Raw genomic sequence first — 23,471 nt, forward strand, 5'->3', positions numbered from 1 at the left:
GTTAAGTATGTTTTTCCTTAACTAATAGCATGAATGGAAAGGCGTATCCTTTCCCAAAACCACTCGTAAAAGATGCCATGGTTACCAAAAAGGTTGCACGGTTCATGGTAAGTATAAACCACGACCGTCTAGGGAAAGCACGGGAAAGTAAGAGGTGGAAAGTAGGAAATTGCCAGGAGAATCCACAAACAGGTAACCTTTGTTACTCAACAATATTATCATATCAGTTTCATTACTATGCATGGAACCCTACGGGATAGGCTGCGATTGTATTAGGCTGACATGGTGAGGAGGAAGAGACGCTGGTTCTTCCCAGCGATGAAGAACCAGCATCTAAATCGTACAGAGCCCCCCCCTCCCATCGTTGGCAGTCAGGTACATTCCCAGGCTAGTCCGTTTGGGTGTCACAATGCAACCATGTTTTCTTATCGCTCTGTGAAGTGTCTTCATATGCAAAAATGTATTCTTTCTATTTTCCTGTAACTTATTTTTAAAATCATGTGGAATGAACATAACTTATGTAACTGTACAGTTTAATTGCTAAAAATCACAAATGTAGATCAATGAATAAAGACTCTTTGCCAATGGAATTACTCATATCAATAATAAGCAAAAGTACAACAAACAAAGTAAATTGAAATTATCCCCCACACTTAATATGCAACCTGCAATATCAGGTTTAGTTAGTAAATCATTAAAATGCACTCTAGTAACAGATAAAAAGGGAATAAACCATGATCTATGTATTCATAGGTATATTAATATAAATAAAGGAAATGGATGCTAATGGATAATAATCATATTCTGCAATTAAGCCAGTTGTGATGAATCAATTCCACCATTAGTAGGATAAACAAATGATAGCTAAATAACACAAATTCTGTAATTATTAATTCTAGGTCTGCTGTAAACATTTATTATCTTTCTATGTTCCTTGTTTGTTAACATATTCGGAACAAGGGAGTGCCAGCCAAGATCATACTGGGCCCATCCTCAAGTGACCCTACGAGCCCTAAGAGACAGGATGGGTTTGGATGGGCAGGCCAGCCTGGAGGATTACCCTAGCATTCCGAATAAGTTTATTCTTATGCAGAAGTCATGTAACCGATTTAATATCATTGCTGACATGGGTTCATCATAATGTCTAAATATTGCAAGAAGCCCTAGATCCAATTTATTGCCCTTACCAAACTTTGGGAGTGACGAAATTGTTCCTAATCCCAGGAAGGCAAGGCAGGTGCAGTAAGGGTTCATTACACATTGCCTCTTGGACCTCCTCTTATGTACTCCACCTTATAGCAACCGTGTGAGGTACATTTTAAATGTATCATTCACCCTTCTATATTGTTCTTTCTCATGTAGGTGGAGTTGTGGATAACATTCATACACCTTATATTGTCCTGGCTTGCTCCCAACTTCGCCCTTGCATATGAGTCCTTTGTATACGATGTTTCTTGCTAGTATGTAGACTAAGTAAGAAGTCATGTAGAAAGACTTCATCTTCATCCTCACCAAATTCCTCAACTGGATATCTAAGTTATCACTTATAATCTTTGCCCAATTTATCATTACTATTCCAACTGATATCTCCTCAATGAATTAAAACATCCATGTCTCAAATAAATCTCCTTGAGGTGCCCCCATGATCCTGTTGAGTAGGAAGATCATATTACTATCCTCTTCTTTGAAATCTGAACTTAGGAGTCTCTTAGGTAACTTGGAATGGTGACGCCTTGTTTCAAGGACCCACTCGTTGTTGATAAGAGTCATACATGCATCCTATCCTTTCTCGAACGTGGCTTGGGTGTCCTCTTTAGTTCTTGCTTGCATGCTTTAGTGACTGGGAATCCCAAACGCCTCTCTTACTCGCTCCTCGGCGAGATATGCAAGCACCAACCCTTTAGGTGTTTGGATTGTTCTTGACTATGGGTCGTAGTGCCTGGCACAGTCAACCATGAGTTCATTGCATTGTATTGTTGATGGGAATCCAGTTGTGTGGTAGATTCCACTCTTCATCATGTTGACTGCCAAGGGAGAGGATAGCTGGTTCTTTGTTCCGTGCATCCTTCGTTTCATCCTTTTCCTATCAAGGTACTCCATGTTGGTGTCTCCAACCTTCTTCCATTTGGAAGAAATCTGAGATTCCAGATAGTAATCCTCAAGCACAATCTTCAACTGGGTCTTCCTTGGAGCTATCTCCACCTTTGACATGGTACTTGTATGAAGCTAGAAGTCAATAACTTTGCAAAGGTAACTCTAACAATTAATTTTCCAGAATTGACTTAGATTCTGATTTTTAAATAATTTTCAGACTTATTAGCTTAAAATCAAAAAATTGAAACTATGTAACATAATTCTAGAAAATGCAAATGATTTGATCAAAATCTGGAAATTTTTCCTTAAGGAAACGTGATTTTCAGACTTAATAAAGGCCTGATTTTAATTTGTAAGTCTAAAAATATCCTTCAAACTCGGAAAATTGAATGATGTTGCAATCAAGATTGCTGTCCCAGTCTGATTTGTGAGTATAAAAATCTGAAAATATGTCTGAAAATGTCTCAGAAATCAGCAGAATGTTGTTCTTCCACTTGTGGATTCATGTTGCTGATGCAATCTATGTTTGTATGGCTAGGAATAATACGTTTTCAGCTTGAAGTGGTGGCCGGAAATGATGCCCTTAGTTGGCAATGGCGTGTTCAGTTGGGCTGCAAAGTGTCTTCAATGGTGGCGCAATATCTTCTCCAAATGTGGTGCAATATCTTCTTTATACCTTAGGCGATCTTCAATCCTCCTCTCTTCCAGCTCACTTGAAGTCAAATCAGCAACTTAATGATATTATATTGCTTGTTGGCTTATGTTTTTATCCAGCATTTCACCTTTCACTTTACCACACAGTGAATGTGGGATTAAAAAACAGTACCTCAATAAGGTGGGGGAAAAACGATGTGTGGGGACACTTAAATTCAATTTCATTTCCCCCTGTCTTGTCCACCAAATGAAATGGTGAAGAATCGATCTCCATGGGGACACATTTGTCCTTAAAATTTCAAGTAATTTTGATTTCCAGCCCCTTGGTGGAAAATCGATGACCATTGGGACACCTAATTTTCAATGAAATTCAGCCATCTCCTTGTAATTATGCCTCAAATGGAAAATCGATGCACATCAGAATTCACAATTTTAGTTGAATTCTTGCAATTTAACCCCATGTGGAGAATTGACCTCCATTAGGACACTCAATTCAATGTTGTTTTTGCATCATCTTGATCATTTTCTCTCCAAGTTGAAAATCAATGCCCATCAGGACACATTAAATTCACTTTGCTTTGGTCATTTTTCCCTCAAGTGGAAAATCGTGGGTCATCAGGACTCTTTTTCCTTATGCATTTTCACCTTTGTGAGCCCATTGGAAAAACAACCTCCATTGGGACTCATCATTTCCTTTGTTTTATCCTGAGTGGAAATTCTTTAGTCATCGGGACTTTCCACAAAAACATCTTCATTTGCTTGTAAACTAAGTCTTGGAGTGGAAATTCGACCTCCATCAAGACTTTTCTTGTCCTTAACAATAAATAGGTAACTTGATGCTCAAAATGGAGTGGAAAAATGCCCTCCATTGGGACTTTATGCTTTTTCATCTTGATTGCTCAGTGGAGAAACACCTTCCATTGGGACTTTGCCAATTATGACTTAATTGCTTAGTGGAAAAACGTACCTCATCAGGACTTAGCTGATTTTTATGCCTTTTAAGTCCACACTTACCCAATTTCATCAATTTATGCAGTGGAAATTCTATTCCCATCGAGACTTTATGAATTTTCCGAAGTTTTCAAGGGTGGAAAATTGAATTCCATCAGGTCTTTGTGCATTTTTGGGTTCATTTCACCTCTTAGGAGTGGAAATTCGACTCCTATAGGGACTTCTAGCATTTTCGCACAAAATTCACATCAATTTGCAACATTTTCATCCTTTTTCACTCACATTTTAAGGCAAAATTGAAATTCAATGCTTACAAGGATAAATCAACACCTAAGATAACTTGACACTTAGGATCATTTTAACCATTTTAACATCCTTTTCAACATTTTGATCCTATTGACTTCAAAACTTAAAAATTCATCATTATTTGCATCACAAAGACCTGGAAAGATGACCATATCTAGGGATGAGACTCGGACATTAAAGCTCAAAATTGTCACCCGATTGCCAAAACCCTAAATTAACAAAACCCAAATGCAAGAAAGAGGGGGTCCCCATTTGCAATGGGGCAATGTGTGAAAAGGTCACAACACAACGTTACTCACAATCACTTGATGTTCTATTGCATGAAATTTGACGATTAAGGCAACACAATCATGCTAGTGCTTCATCTTTTTGATAATCATGAGGACTTCTTCAAGAATACTAAAATACTCAACACAATTCTTCATCTCACAATAGTGATGGTATTTACTACTTCTTGGTAAACTCAAACTTGTACACTTAAACACCATTCAAGGTGGATGCAATATAAAAAAAAGTCCATCATGAAAACATGCTTTTGCTAGATTCAAAACACTGTATACCTTGATTTCATACCATAAATTAACCAAAGGAGGTGTCTTTAAGATGATGAAGTCATCATGTATAATAGCATTTCAATCTTCTTCTAGTGCCTCACTTTTTTCTTCTTTATCAGGCGGTCTACCAGTAGGACTAGCAACAAGAATCTTATCATGCTTGATCACATGATTTTGCACATCATCAAGATTTTCACTTTGGTCTTCATTTGAAGCTTCATGTGAATCAAGAAAACGATCATGGGAGTAATCCCTCTTCATATGTGTGACATTAACAATCTTTCTTGGTCCCTTAACTGAACTACTATGCACCACCTCATGTCTAAGAACCACACTTGGATCCCATATTCTATCATTGTCACCATCATGCTTATGCTGCTCTACTCCGATATCTCTTTGAACTTCCCCTTGAAATTTTCTAGTGACGTTCATAACTTTCTCAATAGTAAGATTATCTCACACCCAACTTCCTCCTAACTCTTTGCTTCATGACAAATTTAGAAATGCAACATTACGCATCACGCATGGTTGACCCAAATTAAATTCAATGCCATAACAAGATGTCTTTTTTACCTGTTCAGACGTCATTTCTAGAAGTTTTTGGCAGTTTTTGAAGAACTTTTTGGATAAAATTGTAGTTTTTTGATGCCTTGGGTTTTTGGGTAGCTGGGGTTTTTGAATGATTTTTAAGAAAATTGTGGTGTGGAAGGCTAGGGTTTTGATTTATTTTTTCCAGAAAATCATGGTGTTTGCTATCAAATTTTAGATGTTTTATTACAAAAACGTGGGTGGATAGGGTTTTGATCTATTTTTTCCAAAAAATAGTAGTGTTTTTGCAATTTTTTTAATAAAAATTGTGACTTTTGTTTGCTGTTTGGGTTTTTGGCAAATTGATTCCTAAAATTTTTTCGAAGTCTTCTTTTCAAATCTGTAATGTCCCCTTTTGGGATTACCCTAATTTTTGCCCTAGAATCACCAGTTCAATAAAAACAAGAAATGTAATATAGTTAGAGATATAACTTTACCCAGGAAAAAATGTTTTAAGTAAGATAGATCCTAGTTGAGATCCTACAATCATGTTAGACAATTATCGAAAATATAAATCATAAAATCAATCATTTCTGCTAGGGTTAAAGAACATACATTCATAACCATCTTAATTTAAATAAATCATACAATATCTATAATTCGTTATTGGGGTTCAGCCAGAACAGGACTTGGATGAGGAGACATGATAGGGTGCCCAAAGCAATCCTCACACTAAGCCCAAGAGCGGATATACCATCCCTCTTGGCCCCATGCAATCCATCCATCATGAGGTGGTGTACTTAGTGGGGAAGCTTGTCTTTGCCCTCCCTATTCGTGTCACCTTATTCACCCTCCTATGATTGAGACTTCTCTAAATTCATTCCAACAATCAACCATGGTAGAGGTGGGAGGGAAAACCACAATAGGGTGCCTGGAGTATCCTTCCCATCTAAGCCCAAGGGCAGGATATACCTTGCCCCCCTTGGCCTCATGTGGCAGGCCACCAACCATCCACCATGAGGTGGCATACTTAGAAGAGGATCTCATATCAGCTCTCCTTCCTTGTATTCCCTTACTAACCTCGTCATGATTGATTGCAGCAATTTGATGAATAGACTAGAGATGTTTCACATTATTGCCTAGTCTAATATATATGAGAGGTTATGTACCAAATATATTATTATGTTGCATACATATTACTGCCTGTATCAATATGTGACGAATTATGCAAAAAAACATTATCATGCTGCATATCACAAAGATGAATAATGTTGCTAATTGTCTGCAATATATGGTAATCCTCTGATCTGATAAATTTATATACTTGATTGCTGTTGTCTTATAAACTGATCTGCTCTCTTATGAGTACTGATGTTGCTTGGATTTGTTGCTTGATGATGCATACAGATATCTATGATTCAAATATGAAATTGTTCTGCTATTTCTGCTTTTTGAACGGACTGATATATCTTATTTTCTGCCTGCCTCCCATTCCCATCTTACCTTCCTTTGGTACCACTTCATTCCTCTTCAAAAGGGAGGCAACTCTTCAAAGGGTCGGCCTCTCATTAATAATAACTTCAATTTAATTTAGTTCCCCACAAAGGGCGAACACTTCAAGAGGTCGGCCTCTTGTTGTGGGTGCTAACACTAGGAGGTCGGCCCTTGGTATTTAATGCTTTTCTTGTGTTGATCAGCACTCCTTGAATAATTATTGCCAACATTTATTACTTATGCTGGGTCGGCCCTGCACTAAATAGTTGCCGAGCTTCAATTATTTAAAGTTGCAATCTGCTTGGATATTTGTTGCATTCTTATTGTGTATTAGAGTTTGGGAGCATGACAAAATCTGTGTTTCTTGTTTTCTGTGACTTAGAATTGTGGGAGGGATAGTAAACTCGGTCACATGAAGAGGTGTTGAAGAAAGAGGTTGGCTGATCAGCTATCCAACTAGGGAGGGTCTCTACTAGAGGCTCATATCGCAAAACATTCTGAGCAGGAGTTAGCCTTCTACGCTTTTTGACCAGCAAATCATTTCCAGTTTTTGGGTTTGGCTTAGTATAGTTGACAAACTGACCATTAAGGGAGGGTATTAAAATAATATTGTAATATTTAGTTAAAATGGTCAATTAAGAAGTCAGAATAGTCTTTAGGTATATTCTTATTCTCTTAGTTTTCTTCTTCTTTTTTCTTAGTTGTCGATCTTACCCTTATCGGATAGATCTTTTGCAATCTCTTATTTAAGCAGTGTTCCACGGGCGTTGGGGACGGGGGGACGGGGGGACGGGGGGGACGCGTTTCCGGGACGGGGGGACCAAGGGCCTAAATTTGGGGACGGCGGGGGGACGGCGGCGGGGGGGGTGGCGGGGGGGTGGTGCTCATATACTTGTACATATACATATAGTACTTGAAAAACTAGTTTTGAAAAGATGTATGACAGTATTATAGTGTAAGAATTACATTTGAAATGAGACTATAGGAAATTTGAAATACTAAATCTAAATACCAAGATTTCTAAGTTGTGTTGTTATATGGAGCCTAATCAAACTCGGAGGTTAGATTTTCCACGCGGTTTCCCCCTATATTTTTCAACGGGGGTTTGGGGGCAGCGCCCCCAAGTTGGGGTCAAGGGGCATCGCCCCTTGCGCGTTCCCTGTCGCGATACAGGGCGGGGTCGAGGGGCAGCGCCCCGCGAGGCCAAAAATACTTTTATTATTTTCTAAAGGTGTCGGGTGTTATTTTTCTATTGGCCCACGTCCAATTAGAGTTACCCCTTAACCCTCCAAAAACTTAAAAACTCACTTTTTTTTTAAATTTTAATTTTAAACATTGCATATAAGTGGGGGCGACAGGAGACGTCTGGGCGTCTCCCTGTCCTTGGAGAGACGTCTGCACGTCTCTTGAAGGACGGGGAGACGCCCAAACGTCTCCCAAGGAGACGTGGAGGCGTCTCCATGTCTCTTTGGGAGACGCCCAAACGTCTCCCAAGGAGACGTCTCCACGTCTCCACGTCTCCCTGGGAGACGCGGGGACGCCTCCGTGTCCCGGTGGCGTTTGGGTGGCGGTGGCGGGACGGCGGGGGACGTCGCGTCCCCGTCCCCCCGTCCCCGAGACGTTTCTGACGGGGGGACGCGTCCCCATGGTTCACTGTATTTAAGGAGTCTCTGACTCCTTTGTTAACAACGAATAATAAAGATCATATTTATTATCTTGATCATTACTCTTTGTAATAAACTATGCACCAAATCTTCTTATACAAGGGTTATACCAACCAAAATCATGGGTTTGATACCAAATGAAAGGAAATTTCTTGTCATCTATAACAATTTTCATGTAATCCAAATAGAGAAAATCATGCAAACAAGTACTCAAAATCCATATGCAAAAGAATAGACAACATACCATCAAAGATGACATAAGATATACTCTAGGAAAGCCCTCAAAAGGAAAAAAACCAGCCTCTCAAAAGCATCTATCGCTCATATTATTCAACAATAAAGATTACAATACATCTGCAGTCTCCATGAACACCTATGAAACATCAAACTTTCTACATGCAGTCTATGTGAACAAGAATGTAACCACACATACCATGCCTTGCTTCAAACTCTTACATGTGCAACCTACAAGGGATGCTTGCACAAGCCTTAGTCAAAATAGCCAACTAACCAACCCCAACCACTAAACATGTGCTTGCTTTTATACAATCAAGCTCACACAAATACAACCAAGTGGTAAGGTGAAACCATGTGACTCAAAACCATCAATTCACAAAACTATTGACTACACATTTACTTTTTGGTACTAAGTTTCCTAAATATTAAATATTTTTCTCATAAGCAACGAACATAAAATATCAAATCTAATGCTACACACAACTTTACAAGTAGACCCAAATAAATATTTAATGTGGCTAAACACTTCACCTAGGATGCACCACAAACAACTACTTATTTTGCATAAACAAAATAATCGATTTTATGCAAGGTGTACAACACCTATTCCTTACCATTTATACTTCAAATTGTTGAAGTGTTATAAATAAATAATTAAAATATGAAGATGCTGGGTGGGCATATCTTGGATTTTTTGAAAGATTGAGCATCACGGCCCGCCTCATTACCAAGTTTGTCGATGGTGGGTTGCCAAGTTTAACTAAGATTCCAACCATCATTTCTGTCAATATCGTCCCAATATATCCTATTTGAACTCTCTCCAAAAGGTGCTATTGAGTCTAATCGTTGATCTTGGCTTTGATCTTCACATTGTTAATATATGTGGTGTTTTATGACATGTGAATGTGTGTTTTATGACATGTGAATGTTCTTTTTCAACATAGTTCTACTGGAAATTGGTGCAATGTACCTTAGTTTGGTTGATTTGTTAAACTCTCTTGTGTTTAGGGGTCCATAGGGATAGAGAATTAGGTTAACACCAATGTTATTTTTGATAGTTATGCATTTGTACCTGTCAGTTTGTTTTCAAGGGTGTTAGGAGGTAGAAAAGTTGCCTTTGTACCTTTTCTTTTAAGATTCTAGCAATTTTGTTGGCAGTGTTGAGACATGGACCAGCTAGGACACGAACAGCATAAAACAGTGCGAGACACGCAATGGATTTCAAAGAATTGATTGATTAATCAGAATGAGCAAAACGCTCATAAATAATACAAGCTATTTACAAGAATAGCAAGTTTCTAATAAGAAATTGCTGAGAAGATCGAGGATGATCTGTCTAAAATAGAATATATCTATTAGTTCAGAATGGCTATTGATATGGGAAAAGAACCCTTTAGAGCTTATGATATGGCCCATCTGAATTAGTATCATCAACTATCCTGATTCATGATGTTCAAATTTTCTTTAAAGAGGTCAGCTATAATGGGCAACAATGGTGAACCCATCATTGATTCCTCTTGTTTTCTCATATATAATTCCTTGAAAGCTGAAGAAAGATGATTTCAAATGAGTGTTGATCAATTCAGTGATCTCGTAATGGTGCTACCCTTATGACTTCAAATTTCAATGGCTTGGCATACGTGAATAATGGCAGTGTTGGAACTGGCTAATAAGTCCTGGTTATACATATTTAGATTCTTAATAATGTTCACAAAAGCTATTGAATCCTGCTATTAAATATTGAGCTTATTTTTCAGGACTGCGGCAAGCTCTATTACCATGTCCCTTATATATTGGAAAAGAGTAGCAATGTACTTTTCATTGAGTTCGAATGTGAGATTATGCAGTGATGTCAAATTGTAGTAACTATGATTGAACACTTGGTCTGGTATTATTTGGAACTCTTTTAGAAGGTTCTAGTAATCACTTAAAAAAGTAATCTGTATATTTGTTGAACTGGATTATTGGAATAGTTGAGCTCTTTTGGAATACATGTTGATGTCCACTCTTATATAGAAATAGATACTGGAGTCCGTTTTTCCCTGCCAAGAATTACTTTTGAATGACTATATTATGGTTTATCCAATGGGATATTTATTTGTTTTGAAATAAAGGAAAAGAAAAGATATTTTTCTGTAGATTTTATTTACAAAGATTTGCAAATCATCTACCCATGACAATTCAATGTCTATATGTACAAAGTGAATGTAAGGGCAATTATTTTGTGAGAACTAAATGGAAATGTTCAGTTATTTGGATGCCATCAAGAATGTGGCAGTTGTCCACTAATAATATGACACCTGATAACTGCTTATATTAAAGTTCAGATTTGACCAAAGGCTGTTATGAGTGCAAGCTACAATGATGATTTAATAGCTTACATTTTAATGGGAAGTTTGACGAGGCTTGCTAGCCACTGGCCAAATATTCATAGAGTGACATTTCAAAGTGATGTCTTCGAATATCACTTTTGATTTAGTCTTTCCTAGGTCATTATTTCTTATAGGAGATGGCTGGGAGATGGCTGGGTTGGGCGCCGTGTCAGATTTTTATCCATCACAACATTTTCCCTTTTCTGTAGCTGGTATAAGAATTTTTCTATACATTACAGCAACTTGTACGTATTCATCTTCTGCAAATTATATTCTGACATGACAAATCTTATTTTCTGTTCTAATCTCTTTTTTTTCTTAGAAACTTTTGGTCTCTGGTTTTATAGTTAAATATTTATTGTTTTAAGTATAAAGTAATTATCTACTCTTTTTCTCAGTATTAAATGCATTTAGAATTAGTATAAAGCCTGTTTTATGTCTACTATATATTCTTTTGTTTTGTGGCAAGAAAGTCACTTTTATTGTTTTTTGTTTTTCAAGCCATTGTGATTTTGATTTCTGACCTCTTTTAGACATTTGAAATTTCTACAGGATGTAGAAGACAACAGTGGTGGTGGAACTGGTGTGCAGCGTACCATGTAGTATCAAATTGTGGGCTAAGATCAATCATGTCAAGTTCAGTTGTCTCCTTCACAGAATGGTACTCATACCTGTTGTCATGTCATGTAAGAGACGTAATGAATCGTATATATCCTGTGACTTGTTTATAAGCTGAAAGAAATGATTCTCCTAGTTGCAGTTGTGCTTTCAAGCAATAAAGTAATTAATCCATGTGATTGTATAAATTGCACTGAAGTCTATGTAAAATACTAAAAATTAATATTTGTGTAGTGGTAAGTTTTTAATTTGTCGAAGGGGAAATGATCAAAACTCTTAAATACTGTCAAATACTCAGGTCTGACCTGGAGTGCAATTATTATAGCACAGCTTCAGTGATGCAAATTGAAGTGCTTGGTTAATGCCATCTTTGGAGTTGTTAATATATTAAATTGTTGTTTCAGTTACAGTATCAGGAACTTGGGACAAATACAAGTGTACGGAAAGGAATGTTTGATATAAAGTGAATAATGGGGTAAAAGAGTTAGAACATCCATTTGAAAATGTAAGACACATTTAAATGTGAGTGTACATGCAGACCTTATTTTTCAGATATTTTTATTTCACCAAGTTTGATGTTTAATCCAGACCCAAAATATCAAGTAGGATTTCAAAAATGTAGTATTACATATAGGTTGTTTGTAGAAACTTCGAAATAATAAAACAGGCCCATTCTATTTGACAATGGAATAATTTGGTGGTCCTGTTGGTTTACCATATCATGTATATTTCTTTTCCTTTCTATTAAGAGTTCCAACATTGAACTTCTAATGTTACCGATTGTTATGCATAGCTAATAGCCTGCTTTAAATGGCTGCAATATAGATTATAATCAAGAAGTGCCTGACTTGACTTATTGTAGTAAATTGCATGTGCCTGTTTGGTAACATTTGTGTAGTAAGATGTCTTTCCTTATTATCCCAAAATGGTTTGAAACTGATAATTATGTAAGTATAATATTGCAGTTTCTTTGCATCTCAAACCTCTTTTGATCGGCAAATGAATGTGGGTGTGCTAAGGTCTGGTACCTTCAAACTTTGTAGGTTCATGGATATAAGCTGCATATTTGTCCTCAAAACATACCGACATTCTTGTATGAAATTGAACTACAAATGGTTGAAGAAATTTGAATTGATTCTTTCGCTTAAAACTCTTGGAGAGTTCAACTATAAATATGCTTTTCTCTTGTTTGAAATTTATAGTGATTTTGGTGTCACAATGAGCACATGTTCGTACTTTGTTCATTACCTGTATCGTTCAGTGTTTTTGGAGATAATGGATTCCATTTTGAAGCGTTCATATAATCTTTTAAATTTAAGTTGTTTGATGTATGGTGAATAGGATAGTCTATCTAACTTCCATGAACAGAAATATCTTTTCTCTCTCCCATTGATTTTCAGATTTGTAAATTTACAAGTCGTATTGACTCAACACTCCTAGATTATTTTTATACGTTTAATCACAGTAACCAAATTAAAGGCAACGATGGCCAGGTGAGACCCCAGGGAAAATGAGCCCATAGTGTAAATATTGCAAGGACTGTGTTCCACGGCATTTTGGGGATAGAGACGGGGATTGCAGGGGATGCATTTCAAGGATAGCAGTCCAAGGGCCATCTTGTGGGGATGGTGGCGGGTTGGCAATTATTTATATATATATATATATATATATATAGAGAGAGAGAGAGAGAGAGAGAGAGAGAGAGAGTTTATACCAGTAGTATCTCAGCAGTATAATAATAGTAGTTTAATCATGGCAATAGTATAACAGTAGCATATTATATAACAACAATATTTGTTTGTTTTAATTTTGAAGTTCAGAAATTAAAACTAAAATTCAGTTTTAATTTAAGTCTCACATGGTCAAACTTCAAAATACAACTATGCTTCATCTGGGCTATCAATATCAAAAGACATTGAGTTTGTATCACTCTTGGGTTGAAGTTGTTCCTCCAATGGAACCTCAACCAATCTTGGTTGCACCTTGTCAATTTTTCTAACATTTTTAGGGTCAACATTCCATGTGTTGTTGGAGTCTGTTGATATTCAGTAGTTTGTCGATTTTGAAGTCTCAAGGCACTATGAACTGCAACTAATTTTTTTTTGTCCATTTTAAAGGTAAGCCTATTCTTCGTGATTGAGTGGATGAAACCATAGGTGGAGCAATTCCTCTCAATTGTTTCAATTGTGGTGTGCTCTTCCCATGAAATTTACACCATCCAATGTTTTTTCCTTTACAACAATGTCTTAATCCATCTTAGCCTTTGGTTTGTTGAATGTAGGACCTTGAAGATTAGAAAACTGAAGCCACCACTCTCTAAATATGGTTGCCTTCTCATTGCTATAAGTCTTACAAAGAGCCTTCATAAACCCTTCCATTACCTTATCTTTAGAATGAAGAATTCAAATAGCTCTAGGTGTGTACCACTTGGGATTAAGAGTATAGCCAATCATATGAAGAGGGGTGTTCATTATGTTCCACTACTTGACAATAGATTTGATATGTTTTTCATAGAATTGTAATTCGACATCCTTGTCACAAATTGTTTCCTTCATTTGATCAAAAGCCTCATAAATCTCTCCAATGCTAGGGGAGTTTGTATTTGCATACTTGGTTGCCCCCACAATAAGTGGTATAATAGAGCAAATATATTTGCAAGCACTATTTTAAAAATATGACATTAAAACTAGTAAGCACCTTTTCTCTCATCACCCTTTCTTTCATATATGACTGAGCCTCCCTTTTCCACTCCCCACAAACCAAACCATTATGGATTGTTGAGAATTCTACACCTCCAACATCCTCTCTAGCAAAATAAAAAGCCAACATACCTAGTATCAATTGGTTTGAGGGTTTTCTTTCTTTGAATAAGATCAAAAGAGTGCAAATGAAGTGTGATAGTCACATACAAACATTTGTATGTCTCTAGCTTTGGCCACTACTATTTCTAGCCTATTTATTTTTGTCAATGTCTTTTTAAGCATTATACAAAGCATAGTGCACAACATGGAGTCTAAAAAGTGCTCTCAACTAACAAACTAGCTAATTTACAAACATAAGATCAAACTGTCATAGCTTGCACAATATAAGAAGACCCAACCTCCTCTATGTTCTCCTTTAGAAATAACAAATTGGTAATCAACATCCTTATGTTTTCCAAAGCAATTAATAGCTCTAAACATTATGAACTAGCAAGACATGTAATAGTAATATTAAAGAGTGGTTGATATCGAATATTAGTTTACCCATCCATGACAATGGAACAACCAGTTCTTAATAACCATGTTTGAACATAAGAGGTCCAATTGCATTTGCTCTCTCAACATACCTTTGAGAGAGAGAGAGAGAGAGAGAGAGAGAGAGAGAGAGAGAGAGAGAGAGAGAGTCTCAACATACCTTAGAGAGAGAGAGAGAGAGAGAGAGAGAGAGAGAGAGAGAGAAATAACATACCTTGATGCAATGGTTGCGACATGGGGGAGGCATTCCAACCTATAATAGCATGGTAAATGAGGTCGTATGTATTGTAGAACTCGATATTCATTGTAAAGTTTTTAAGTGTGTGACACGGGGGAGGCGTTCCTACCCCTATCCTTATAAGTGTACTTATTGAATATTGATATAAGATATTTGAATGGTCTCCAATAGCAATGGTGTAGTCTCCAACACAATCAATAAGGGGTGTGGGATCCCCTCACCCCTTTTAAACCTAATAAATATTTGCTATATGTCCTTTTTTATTATTAAAAATTTGAAATATATGTTCTTTTCCATAGGGGACACCTAACCATCCCTAGGACAATCGAGGGATGTTTGAGATATCCTTGATTGCCTCGAGAGTCAACCATGCATCCCTTATAAGTTTCCTACCATCCACAAATGCAAGGACACATTTTGGGACATTTCTTGGTTTTTCAATTAGGGGGTTGGCTAGGGGATGTCCCCTAATGTTCGACCATCTTTGAAATGCCTCAAGGGGCAGGGATGGATGTTTGAGGGGTGGGGATGCATCCTTGTGTAACAAAGTTGAAAAGTGATTATGATAAATCTTAGAGGTTGAGTTGATTGAAGTCTCAATATTTTCAAGATTTGCATATTATGGTGGGTCAACAACTATTGATGACGTAGGAGGCAATTGTAGCACCTTTTTTGTGACAAATGAATTTCGCAAAGTTTGAATATTTATTTAGCTTCTTGTACTTCAACCATCATGACTCAGCTTTTCAAATTGATTTAGAGTCATAGAAATGCTATGAAGACACAACCAAAGCACCATGTTTGATATTGAAATTCTTACTGTTTGCTATTTTTTTATAAAATAGAATTCAACCTACTTAGATTATGTCATGAGTAATCGCTTAGGCCAAATATACCATTAAGGACCTACATACAGTGTCAAATCACTAAGTGGATTTCTTGATGATGATGACCATACATTCAAACTTGTGTATGTTATGGTAAGAAAATTTGTTCTTAATGCAAGGATGTCATGCATTATGTCAAATCAAAAGTAGGTTGTCTGACGATGTTGACCATACATTCAAAATTGTGTATGTTGTTGCAAGGATCCATCACATGATATCTTACAATTTGTTGTGTCAAAACTTGAGTAGATGCTCTAATGATGATGACCATACATTCAAAATTGTATATATGGTTGCAAAGATCCATTGCAATACATCTTAACTCTCTCTCTCTCACACACATAGGCACATGCATGCACATGGCAGACACAGACAAACAAAAACAAACATGCACATGGACACACTAACACGTGCATGCACGCATTGATATAGATGCACCAATATACACCAACACAAACACATATATATATACAAACACTTGCACACTCACAAATATATGCATAAACATGCACATGTATACTACATGCACACAAACAAATACACACAAAGATAGACATATAGACACGTGCACAGACATACACAAACATATGCATACACATGCAGATGCATGCACACAAACACAAACACAAACACACAAAGTCAAGAAATAGATAGACACGTACACACACTCACAAATGTGCATGTGGACACACACAAACATATGCATAAAAAAATATAGATTATAGGCTAGAGTTGGAATAAATTAAACCTAAATTTTACATTACATCGAAACAACTTCTAGAGGAAATCAGAAATATGGAAAACGAAATCACTTATGAGGGAGCAATTGAAAAAAGGCATCAACAATTTTTAAAGTCTATCAAATTAAGGGAGTTCCCTTACACACTAATTATATTGGTTGTATATATTACTATTAAAATGGCTAGAGAACAATTCAAATTTATTCATGTTAAAAGATGAGGACATTTTGAAATGTCCCCATGAATCTTATTTTGATTGCTAGATCTACCCAATTGTTGCAAAGCCCATTTGGCCGCACTTGAGCACTTTTGCAAAGATGTGGGCATGCAAGTTAATATTGGTAAGACCAAGATTATGATCTTTTCCAATAAAAGGAAAAATAATCGGTTTGAATTCTATTTTGAAGGTAATATTCTAGAGGAAGTAACAAAGCATAAATATGTGAGGATTGACTTTAACAACAAACTCAAGAAACTTGCAAAGGGAAAAGAACTTTGGGAGGTTGGAGAGCACTCTTTTCTCTTCAAAATAGAAGTAGAAGCAGAGTTATAAGATTGGAAAACTATTCAAATTTGTTTGGTTTTTCAGTAATTATGTGGTGCTTTATGAGTGAAATTTGGGCTAGTAGTACTTTTGACACCAAATAGACATAGATAAAGAGAATTCAAAAATTCTTGATCAGAAGCAATTCAAACTAAAAATGGAGACTCCCTAAGAGATTCTTTTAGCTGAAATAGGTGCAGTTCCTGCTAAGGCCATCACTATGGTGTACCTTTTGAGATATCTGAAAAAAGTTTAGCTAATGACAATATGGCCCAATGTTGTATTTAAAGATGTCTTGGGTGAAAGAAAGAAGACATTAATGAAATTGAATTGTAAGTAGATGAACAAGTGGCACCTTCACTTGAATGCTTGCCCTAATGAAAGTAAAGATGTAAAGTCTTATGTGGTTGAGAAATTTCACAAGGTTATGTGGATAAAGGTGTTTGGAAGAAAGAAGTATCAACTTGAAGAATTTAACCCCTAACATAGACCATCATTGAAAGGCCTATATTAAGGCCATATCCTTTGGAGGTCGAAGATTCTCTTTGCCCAACAGAGGACTAACATTGTCTCCAAAGTGAAACATGAAGGTGAAAAAGGCCAAAAGAGGGGGTTTGTATCTTGCATACGACAAGGACTGTGGAAACAAAAAAACCATTTTATTTTAGGTTGCAGAGCATACAATGACATCGGAGACAACTTCATAAGTGATTTAGCAATGACTTATTTTCAAAATTTATTCAATATTGAATGGGTGGTGATAATAGGAAAACTCATATTCAAACTAAATTGTAGAAGACCACACTTCACTATGCTAAAATAACAAGATCTTAACAGGGTCTACTATCCCATAAACTTTCTTTGACCTCTCAACATTAAAAATCTCCTATTCTATTAAATCTTCATGTACAAACAAAATATATATATATATATATATATATATATATATATATATATACTAAATTCATTTAATCTTTCCCAATAAGTTCTGTATGGAACTTGTAATAAGCTGGAGAAGGTTCATCTATGGCCTTGCAAGGTAACCACTGGGGAACCTGTTGCTGGTTCGAATCCCTGCGTGGTTTTAACGCAATCAAGTAATCCATTGGCAGAACCAGATCATCTGAAAAGTTGAGTTATTTTGGTGGGCCATATACTGAACCCCACCTCTAATGCTAGTTTTATGGGATACGGGAAATTCACCAGTTGTCAAGACATCTACCTATTGGGAGGTGGAAAACTGAAGACATTGATATCGAGATCTGGGAAAAGCTGATCGCCTTACAGGTGGAGGTGGGGTTTGCCATGGCTATAAAGACAAAACCGATTCGGCCAGCAGAGTGAGACAGAAAACCCTGTTCACATGCTCTTTTCTTGCTTCTAGAACCCAAACGTAGCAGCAGCTGTGAATGGTTGTGGGGTCTTCTTTTAGAAAAGCCAAATCCAAGGCTAGGAAGAAGCGGATGATGGTGTGACGATGAGTTGGATGTTGATGAAGAGGAGGAAGGTGGTGTGAGATGAGTTGGATGTTAATAATAGCTCTTGGAATGAAGAGGAAGTCATTATGAAGCATAATGAGAAGGGTAAAATTGTGACAGAGCACATTGGTGGTGATGGGACAATTTATTGGAGGTAGAGGGATCCATCTTGATCCCTCTTTTGCTTATGAGGATATCTATTGTCTTTCTTTCTTCATAGAGGTAGTGGATTTTGTTATGAGTATGTTGGTGAAGAAGTTTGTTGGTATGCATAAATCATTTTTCACATGGTCAAATGTTGAAAGGGGGAGGTGGTGTGAGGATGAGCTAGATGTTGATAATAACTCTTGGGATGAAGAAGAAGTTATTGTGAAGCATAAGCACAAGGAGAAGGCTAAAGTGGTGACAAAGGACATTGGCGGTGATGGGACAATTTATTGGAGGTAGAGGGGATCAACCCTGACCCCTCCCTTGCTTGTAAAGATATCTCTTGCCCTTACTCTTTTATAGAAGTAGTGGCTTTTGTTATGAATATGTTGGTCAAGAAGTTTTTTGATATGTATAAGTATTTTATTCACATTGGCAAATGTTGAAAAGGGAAGGACTTCATTATGTTGATGAGTTGGATGAGTTGGATGTTGATAAAAACTCTTGGGACGAAGAGGACTTCATTATGAAACATAAGCATAAGGAGAAGGGTGAAGTTGTGATAGAGGATATTGGTGGCGATGGGACAATTTATTTGAGGTAGAGGGAAACAAGCCTAACCCCTCCCTTGCTTCTAAGGATATCTCTTGCCCTTCCTCTTTTATAGAGGTAGTGGCTTCTGTTATGAATATGTTGGTCAAGATGTTTGTTGGTATGCATAATTTTTTCACATGGCAAAATGTTGAAATGGTTTCACTTCAAAATCAATAATGAATCTTAGAACGTCCTTGTTGGCCAAGAGAGTTGATGGTGAGGTATTCATTCTGACAAAGATGGAGAAGCTTAATTTAAAGCATGCAAATGCCTTGGAGGAAATCAACAAACTAGAAGTTGATAATAATATGCAAGATAAAAATAAATTTGTACAAGAAATGAACATTCAAGAAGTCAAGCCCAATTGAAGGAGGGTGATCAATGTGTAGAATCACCATTAAGAATAACGTTAGTAGTATGAAAATGTTATAGGAAAGAATGAGGTCTTGCTCTACTTAGGGGGAAATATGGCCCTAGCTCTAAAACCAAGAGTCCATAAGGCTAGTGTAATGAAGTGAAATTCGACTCCATGAAGGAAAAACAAGCTTTCCTCAACAAGGATTTCAATATTGAATCACACTACGGTCAACTAGCCTAAGGTTTTTGTTTAAACTAATCTACTAGTGAAATTATATGAATTAACCCTTTTAGTGTCTTAATTATAAACAAATATATGCTTGACAAATGAAGCTAAAACACTTTAAGAAAATAAATTCTATTAATGACAAAAAATACATAGAAATCATAGTTTTAATGCACGCATAGAAATACTAGAAAGGAGGAACTTAAATTGAAAAGTTGAAGATCACTATGTCAAATGCTAGTGCTTTTGTGGATGTTGGAATGAAACATCATTCCATATGACTAGAAATTTTGAAACATTGTTCTGCCATAAAACAACTTGTACATACAACAAAAGAAAACCAAATAAATACAATATACTAAATAATAACTAGAATGATGAAACGACAATACAACAAACTAATCTATTGCAAGAAATTCATGAAATGACCAAGAATTAGGAAGATATCACCAAATGTGCATAGATTGGATCACTTCATCCTTTAATGCAACTTGCAACACAAGAAAGGAAAGAGGTTTTTTGTGTGGCTATATGGAGATTTTACCAAAGGTAAAATCCCTATTTAATGGTTTTTGATAGTTTTTGGAAATAAAAATAATAAATGCAATCACAAATTATACTAAAATATGAAAAGCACTATAAAAATGACAACATTCAATCCCAAAAAAGCCAAATGAGTATTGCTTTCACAAGGAAATAGAATAGGAACCCATCAACAATACTCACTTACTTTTCTATACACTTGTCTTTATCCTTGTCCTATCCATATTCATTCTCACGCATTTCTATCATTGACCCTTATATTCATCCAGATCCTTATATTTTACATCATTTGTCCCAAGTCATTTACTGTGACTTGCAAGAGTATTCCCAAATGGTACAAATTTGACCCAAAATTTTTTTTTATAAAATTATAATTGTTTTACTCTTACCCTTTTCCAGTAGTCATTGGAGGCCAACTTAGCACACATTTGTGTAACAATTCAACATGTCTTAATATTTGAAAACATTTGTTTGACTATTGATTCATATCCAATCATTCAAGAGCCTAGAACATACAAGAAGCATCTATAGAAACACTATAATTTGTAGTGTGCTAAAAAGAGTTAGAATATTGCATTAGAATCATGTAGATCACTCATATACTTGCCTACTATTCATTGATCTTAATCATGATTGTTAAAGCCCATTTGATCAAGGGGTCAACCTAGCAAAGTCAAGCCCTCGACAACGTATTTTTAATAACCAATCTTTAATACTGAAGGCATAAAGAATCAAATGAATTAGCTAGAAAAAAGCTTGGATTGAGTCAAATCAAGAATATATGTTAGAGGTTATATCTACAATGCAAAATTGATTCATATGTACAAAAATGATCAAAATCAATTACAAATCTGCATACAATCTTAGCAAACGAGCATAGCTAAATTACATATTTTTCTATACCTAAGTATATGAAATATGCACAACATCAAGCTTATCTTCATCGTTGTTCCAATATTTGAGTATATATATCTTCATGCATTTGATTTGCTAAAATTACATTGATTTACATGAATCATATCCAACGATCATCGAACACTTCAATTTAGATAAATGTTTGATAGTTTAATTACATTTTTAAGTAGCCTAGATTAGCATTCGAGGTACTAGAATTTTCCATCTACAAAAATATTGTAAAGACATAAAATCATTCTACATAAATCTAGCTAATTAAATAAATGCATATTATTATAATAGAAAAATTTACATATCCATGCCAATCCTCATTTAGTTTTGTACCCATTTTGAGAGAATGGTTTAATGTAATTACATATTAATCAATGATACCTCTTGTAAACATAGTATTATTCTTCTATGTTGCAACTATTGGTGACCTGACTATAGACCCCAAATCCCTAAGATTTGGTAATCTCCCAAGTGTTAGGGGATACCTAGGAAGATCACCACAAACTTGTCTTCAGGTTGGGCATATAAGAACCAATTATTAAAGTAGGTAATACCTCCTTCGCTTATGGCTCTATAAAACCGAGGGGGGTTTCCCAAAGGTGCTAGAATATATTTCACCACATAAGCATAACACTTACCTTGACACAAACCATATTGCATAGTGCACTCCTATTATGGTTCTCACTTCGTGCCTATATCCTGGTTTAAGAGATTCAAGGTTGAACACCTTTTCAAAGTAGATAATTATCCATACAAGTGTTTGAAAATGTGTTTTACAACAACTCGTATTTTCTTAATGCATTTAAAACATTGTTATGGGTCACACACACAAGTAATCTAATTGGAAAGAGCTTTTTGAGTTGATGTATTTAGAGTGTGTTGAGGATGATGGGAGAAGAAACCAATAATAGACTAGTGCTTTTATCCAATTAAGCAACAAAGTCCTTGTTTTTAATCAAGCATGCCACTATTATAAACAAGGTGATACATTAATCAACACATCACAAAAAGACTAAATTATCCAAAACGCACAAGCAAGTTGGGCTCTACACATAAATTCATAAAAACTATAGATAGTTGTAAAATATTAAGCTTGTCTACTTAGTTATCTATAAAAATGTGGGTAGAAATACAAATGTGTGTCACACTTTTATAAAGGACTTTAACCGCATAAAAGAGGTCTTTATGTTTTGAATTCTAAAATGTGTAAACTAATAAAATGTAGAAATTTTGATGAAGTTTATGCTTGTAAATTTTTTAAAATTTTAACAATTGATTTGATTTGATGTGTTATAAATTAATGAGCAAATTTGAATTCCTGAAAGTTTAAAAAAAAAACTAAGGTTCAATTAATGTCACAAAAGAAAGACCAAACAATTTTATTGTTCCTGGATTTTTTTCCTAAATAGATAACTTCAATATCTAGTGCATTGAAAATAAATTGATGAATGTTTTTCTCATAATAATGTTTTAAAGTTGAACTTAATAGAATTTAATACCTTTCATTTAATGTCAACTTACGTCTAATTTCTTTTTATCATTTTTAGAAAACAAATTATACCTTTTTGGAGGATTCTCTCCTCTAGTAAGCCATATATTTTTCAATTTTTTTGGATATTTTTAAATTTCTAATCAACCTCATGTTTTATTATAATAACCTAATTGCAATACTCTAAAAAATATCAAAACTAATCAAAATATTAAAATATATGATATGTGTTTGGATTGTGGACTCTAAGCTCTACAAAAGAGAATTCTTAGTTTTATTAAAATCAATTTTGACTAGCCCATTAATGGCCTTGTAGGGTACATCCTACGGTTTGGGATTAGCTTTTGCATTGATGGGAGAGACTGAAGAAAGGATGGGTGAAGAACAATTTTGGTGGTGCATCGCGAGGTAATCCAGGTATCTCAAGAACGAGTTGTATTGCCAGAGATGAGGAAGGAATGATTGTTGCAAAAGGAGCTCAAAGGCTGCCTAAGGGTACAAATAATGAAGCTAAGGTGAGAGCTGCTTTGCTGGTGGTTGATTTGGCGGGTAATCTCAAAGTTTCCAAATTGCATTTAGAGGGGGATTCAAAGACAGTGGCAAATGCAATTACT

At 35.8% G+C, this 23,471-nt stretch overlaps 1 protein-coding gene across 4 annotated transcripts in view; it reads left to right on the forward strand.

The window, feature by feature from the left end:
* Nucleotides 1-12,033, forward strand: part of LOC131054606 (E3 ubiquitin-protein ligase RHF2A) — a 51,584-nt gene extending 39,551 nt beyond the window's left edge. For 2 of the 4 annotated variants that reach the window (XM_057989148.2, XM_057989149.2), the window contains one exon: nt 11,407-11,964. In XM_057989148.2, the coding sequence (XP_057845131.2) occupies nt 11,407-11,457 (51 nt within the window). In that variant the 3' untranslated portion in view covers nt 11,458-11,964. Of the gene's footprint in view, nt 1-11,406 lie in introns of all 4 variants that reach the window. The other 2 variants (XR_009108010.2, XR_009108009.2) reach the window with 2 other exon arrangements.
* The last annotated feature ends 11,438 nt before the right edge of the window (nt 12,034-23,471 follow it).

Source organism: Cryptomeria japonica, chromosome 6, assembly GCF_030272615.1.
Source record: "Cryptomeria japonica chromosome 6, Sugi_1.0, whole genome shotgun sequence".
In the NCBI taxonomy this organism is placed as follows: domain Eukaryota; kingdom Viridiplantae; phylum Streptophyta; class Pinopsida; order Cupressales; family Cupressaceae; genus Cryptomeria; species Cryptomeria japonica.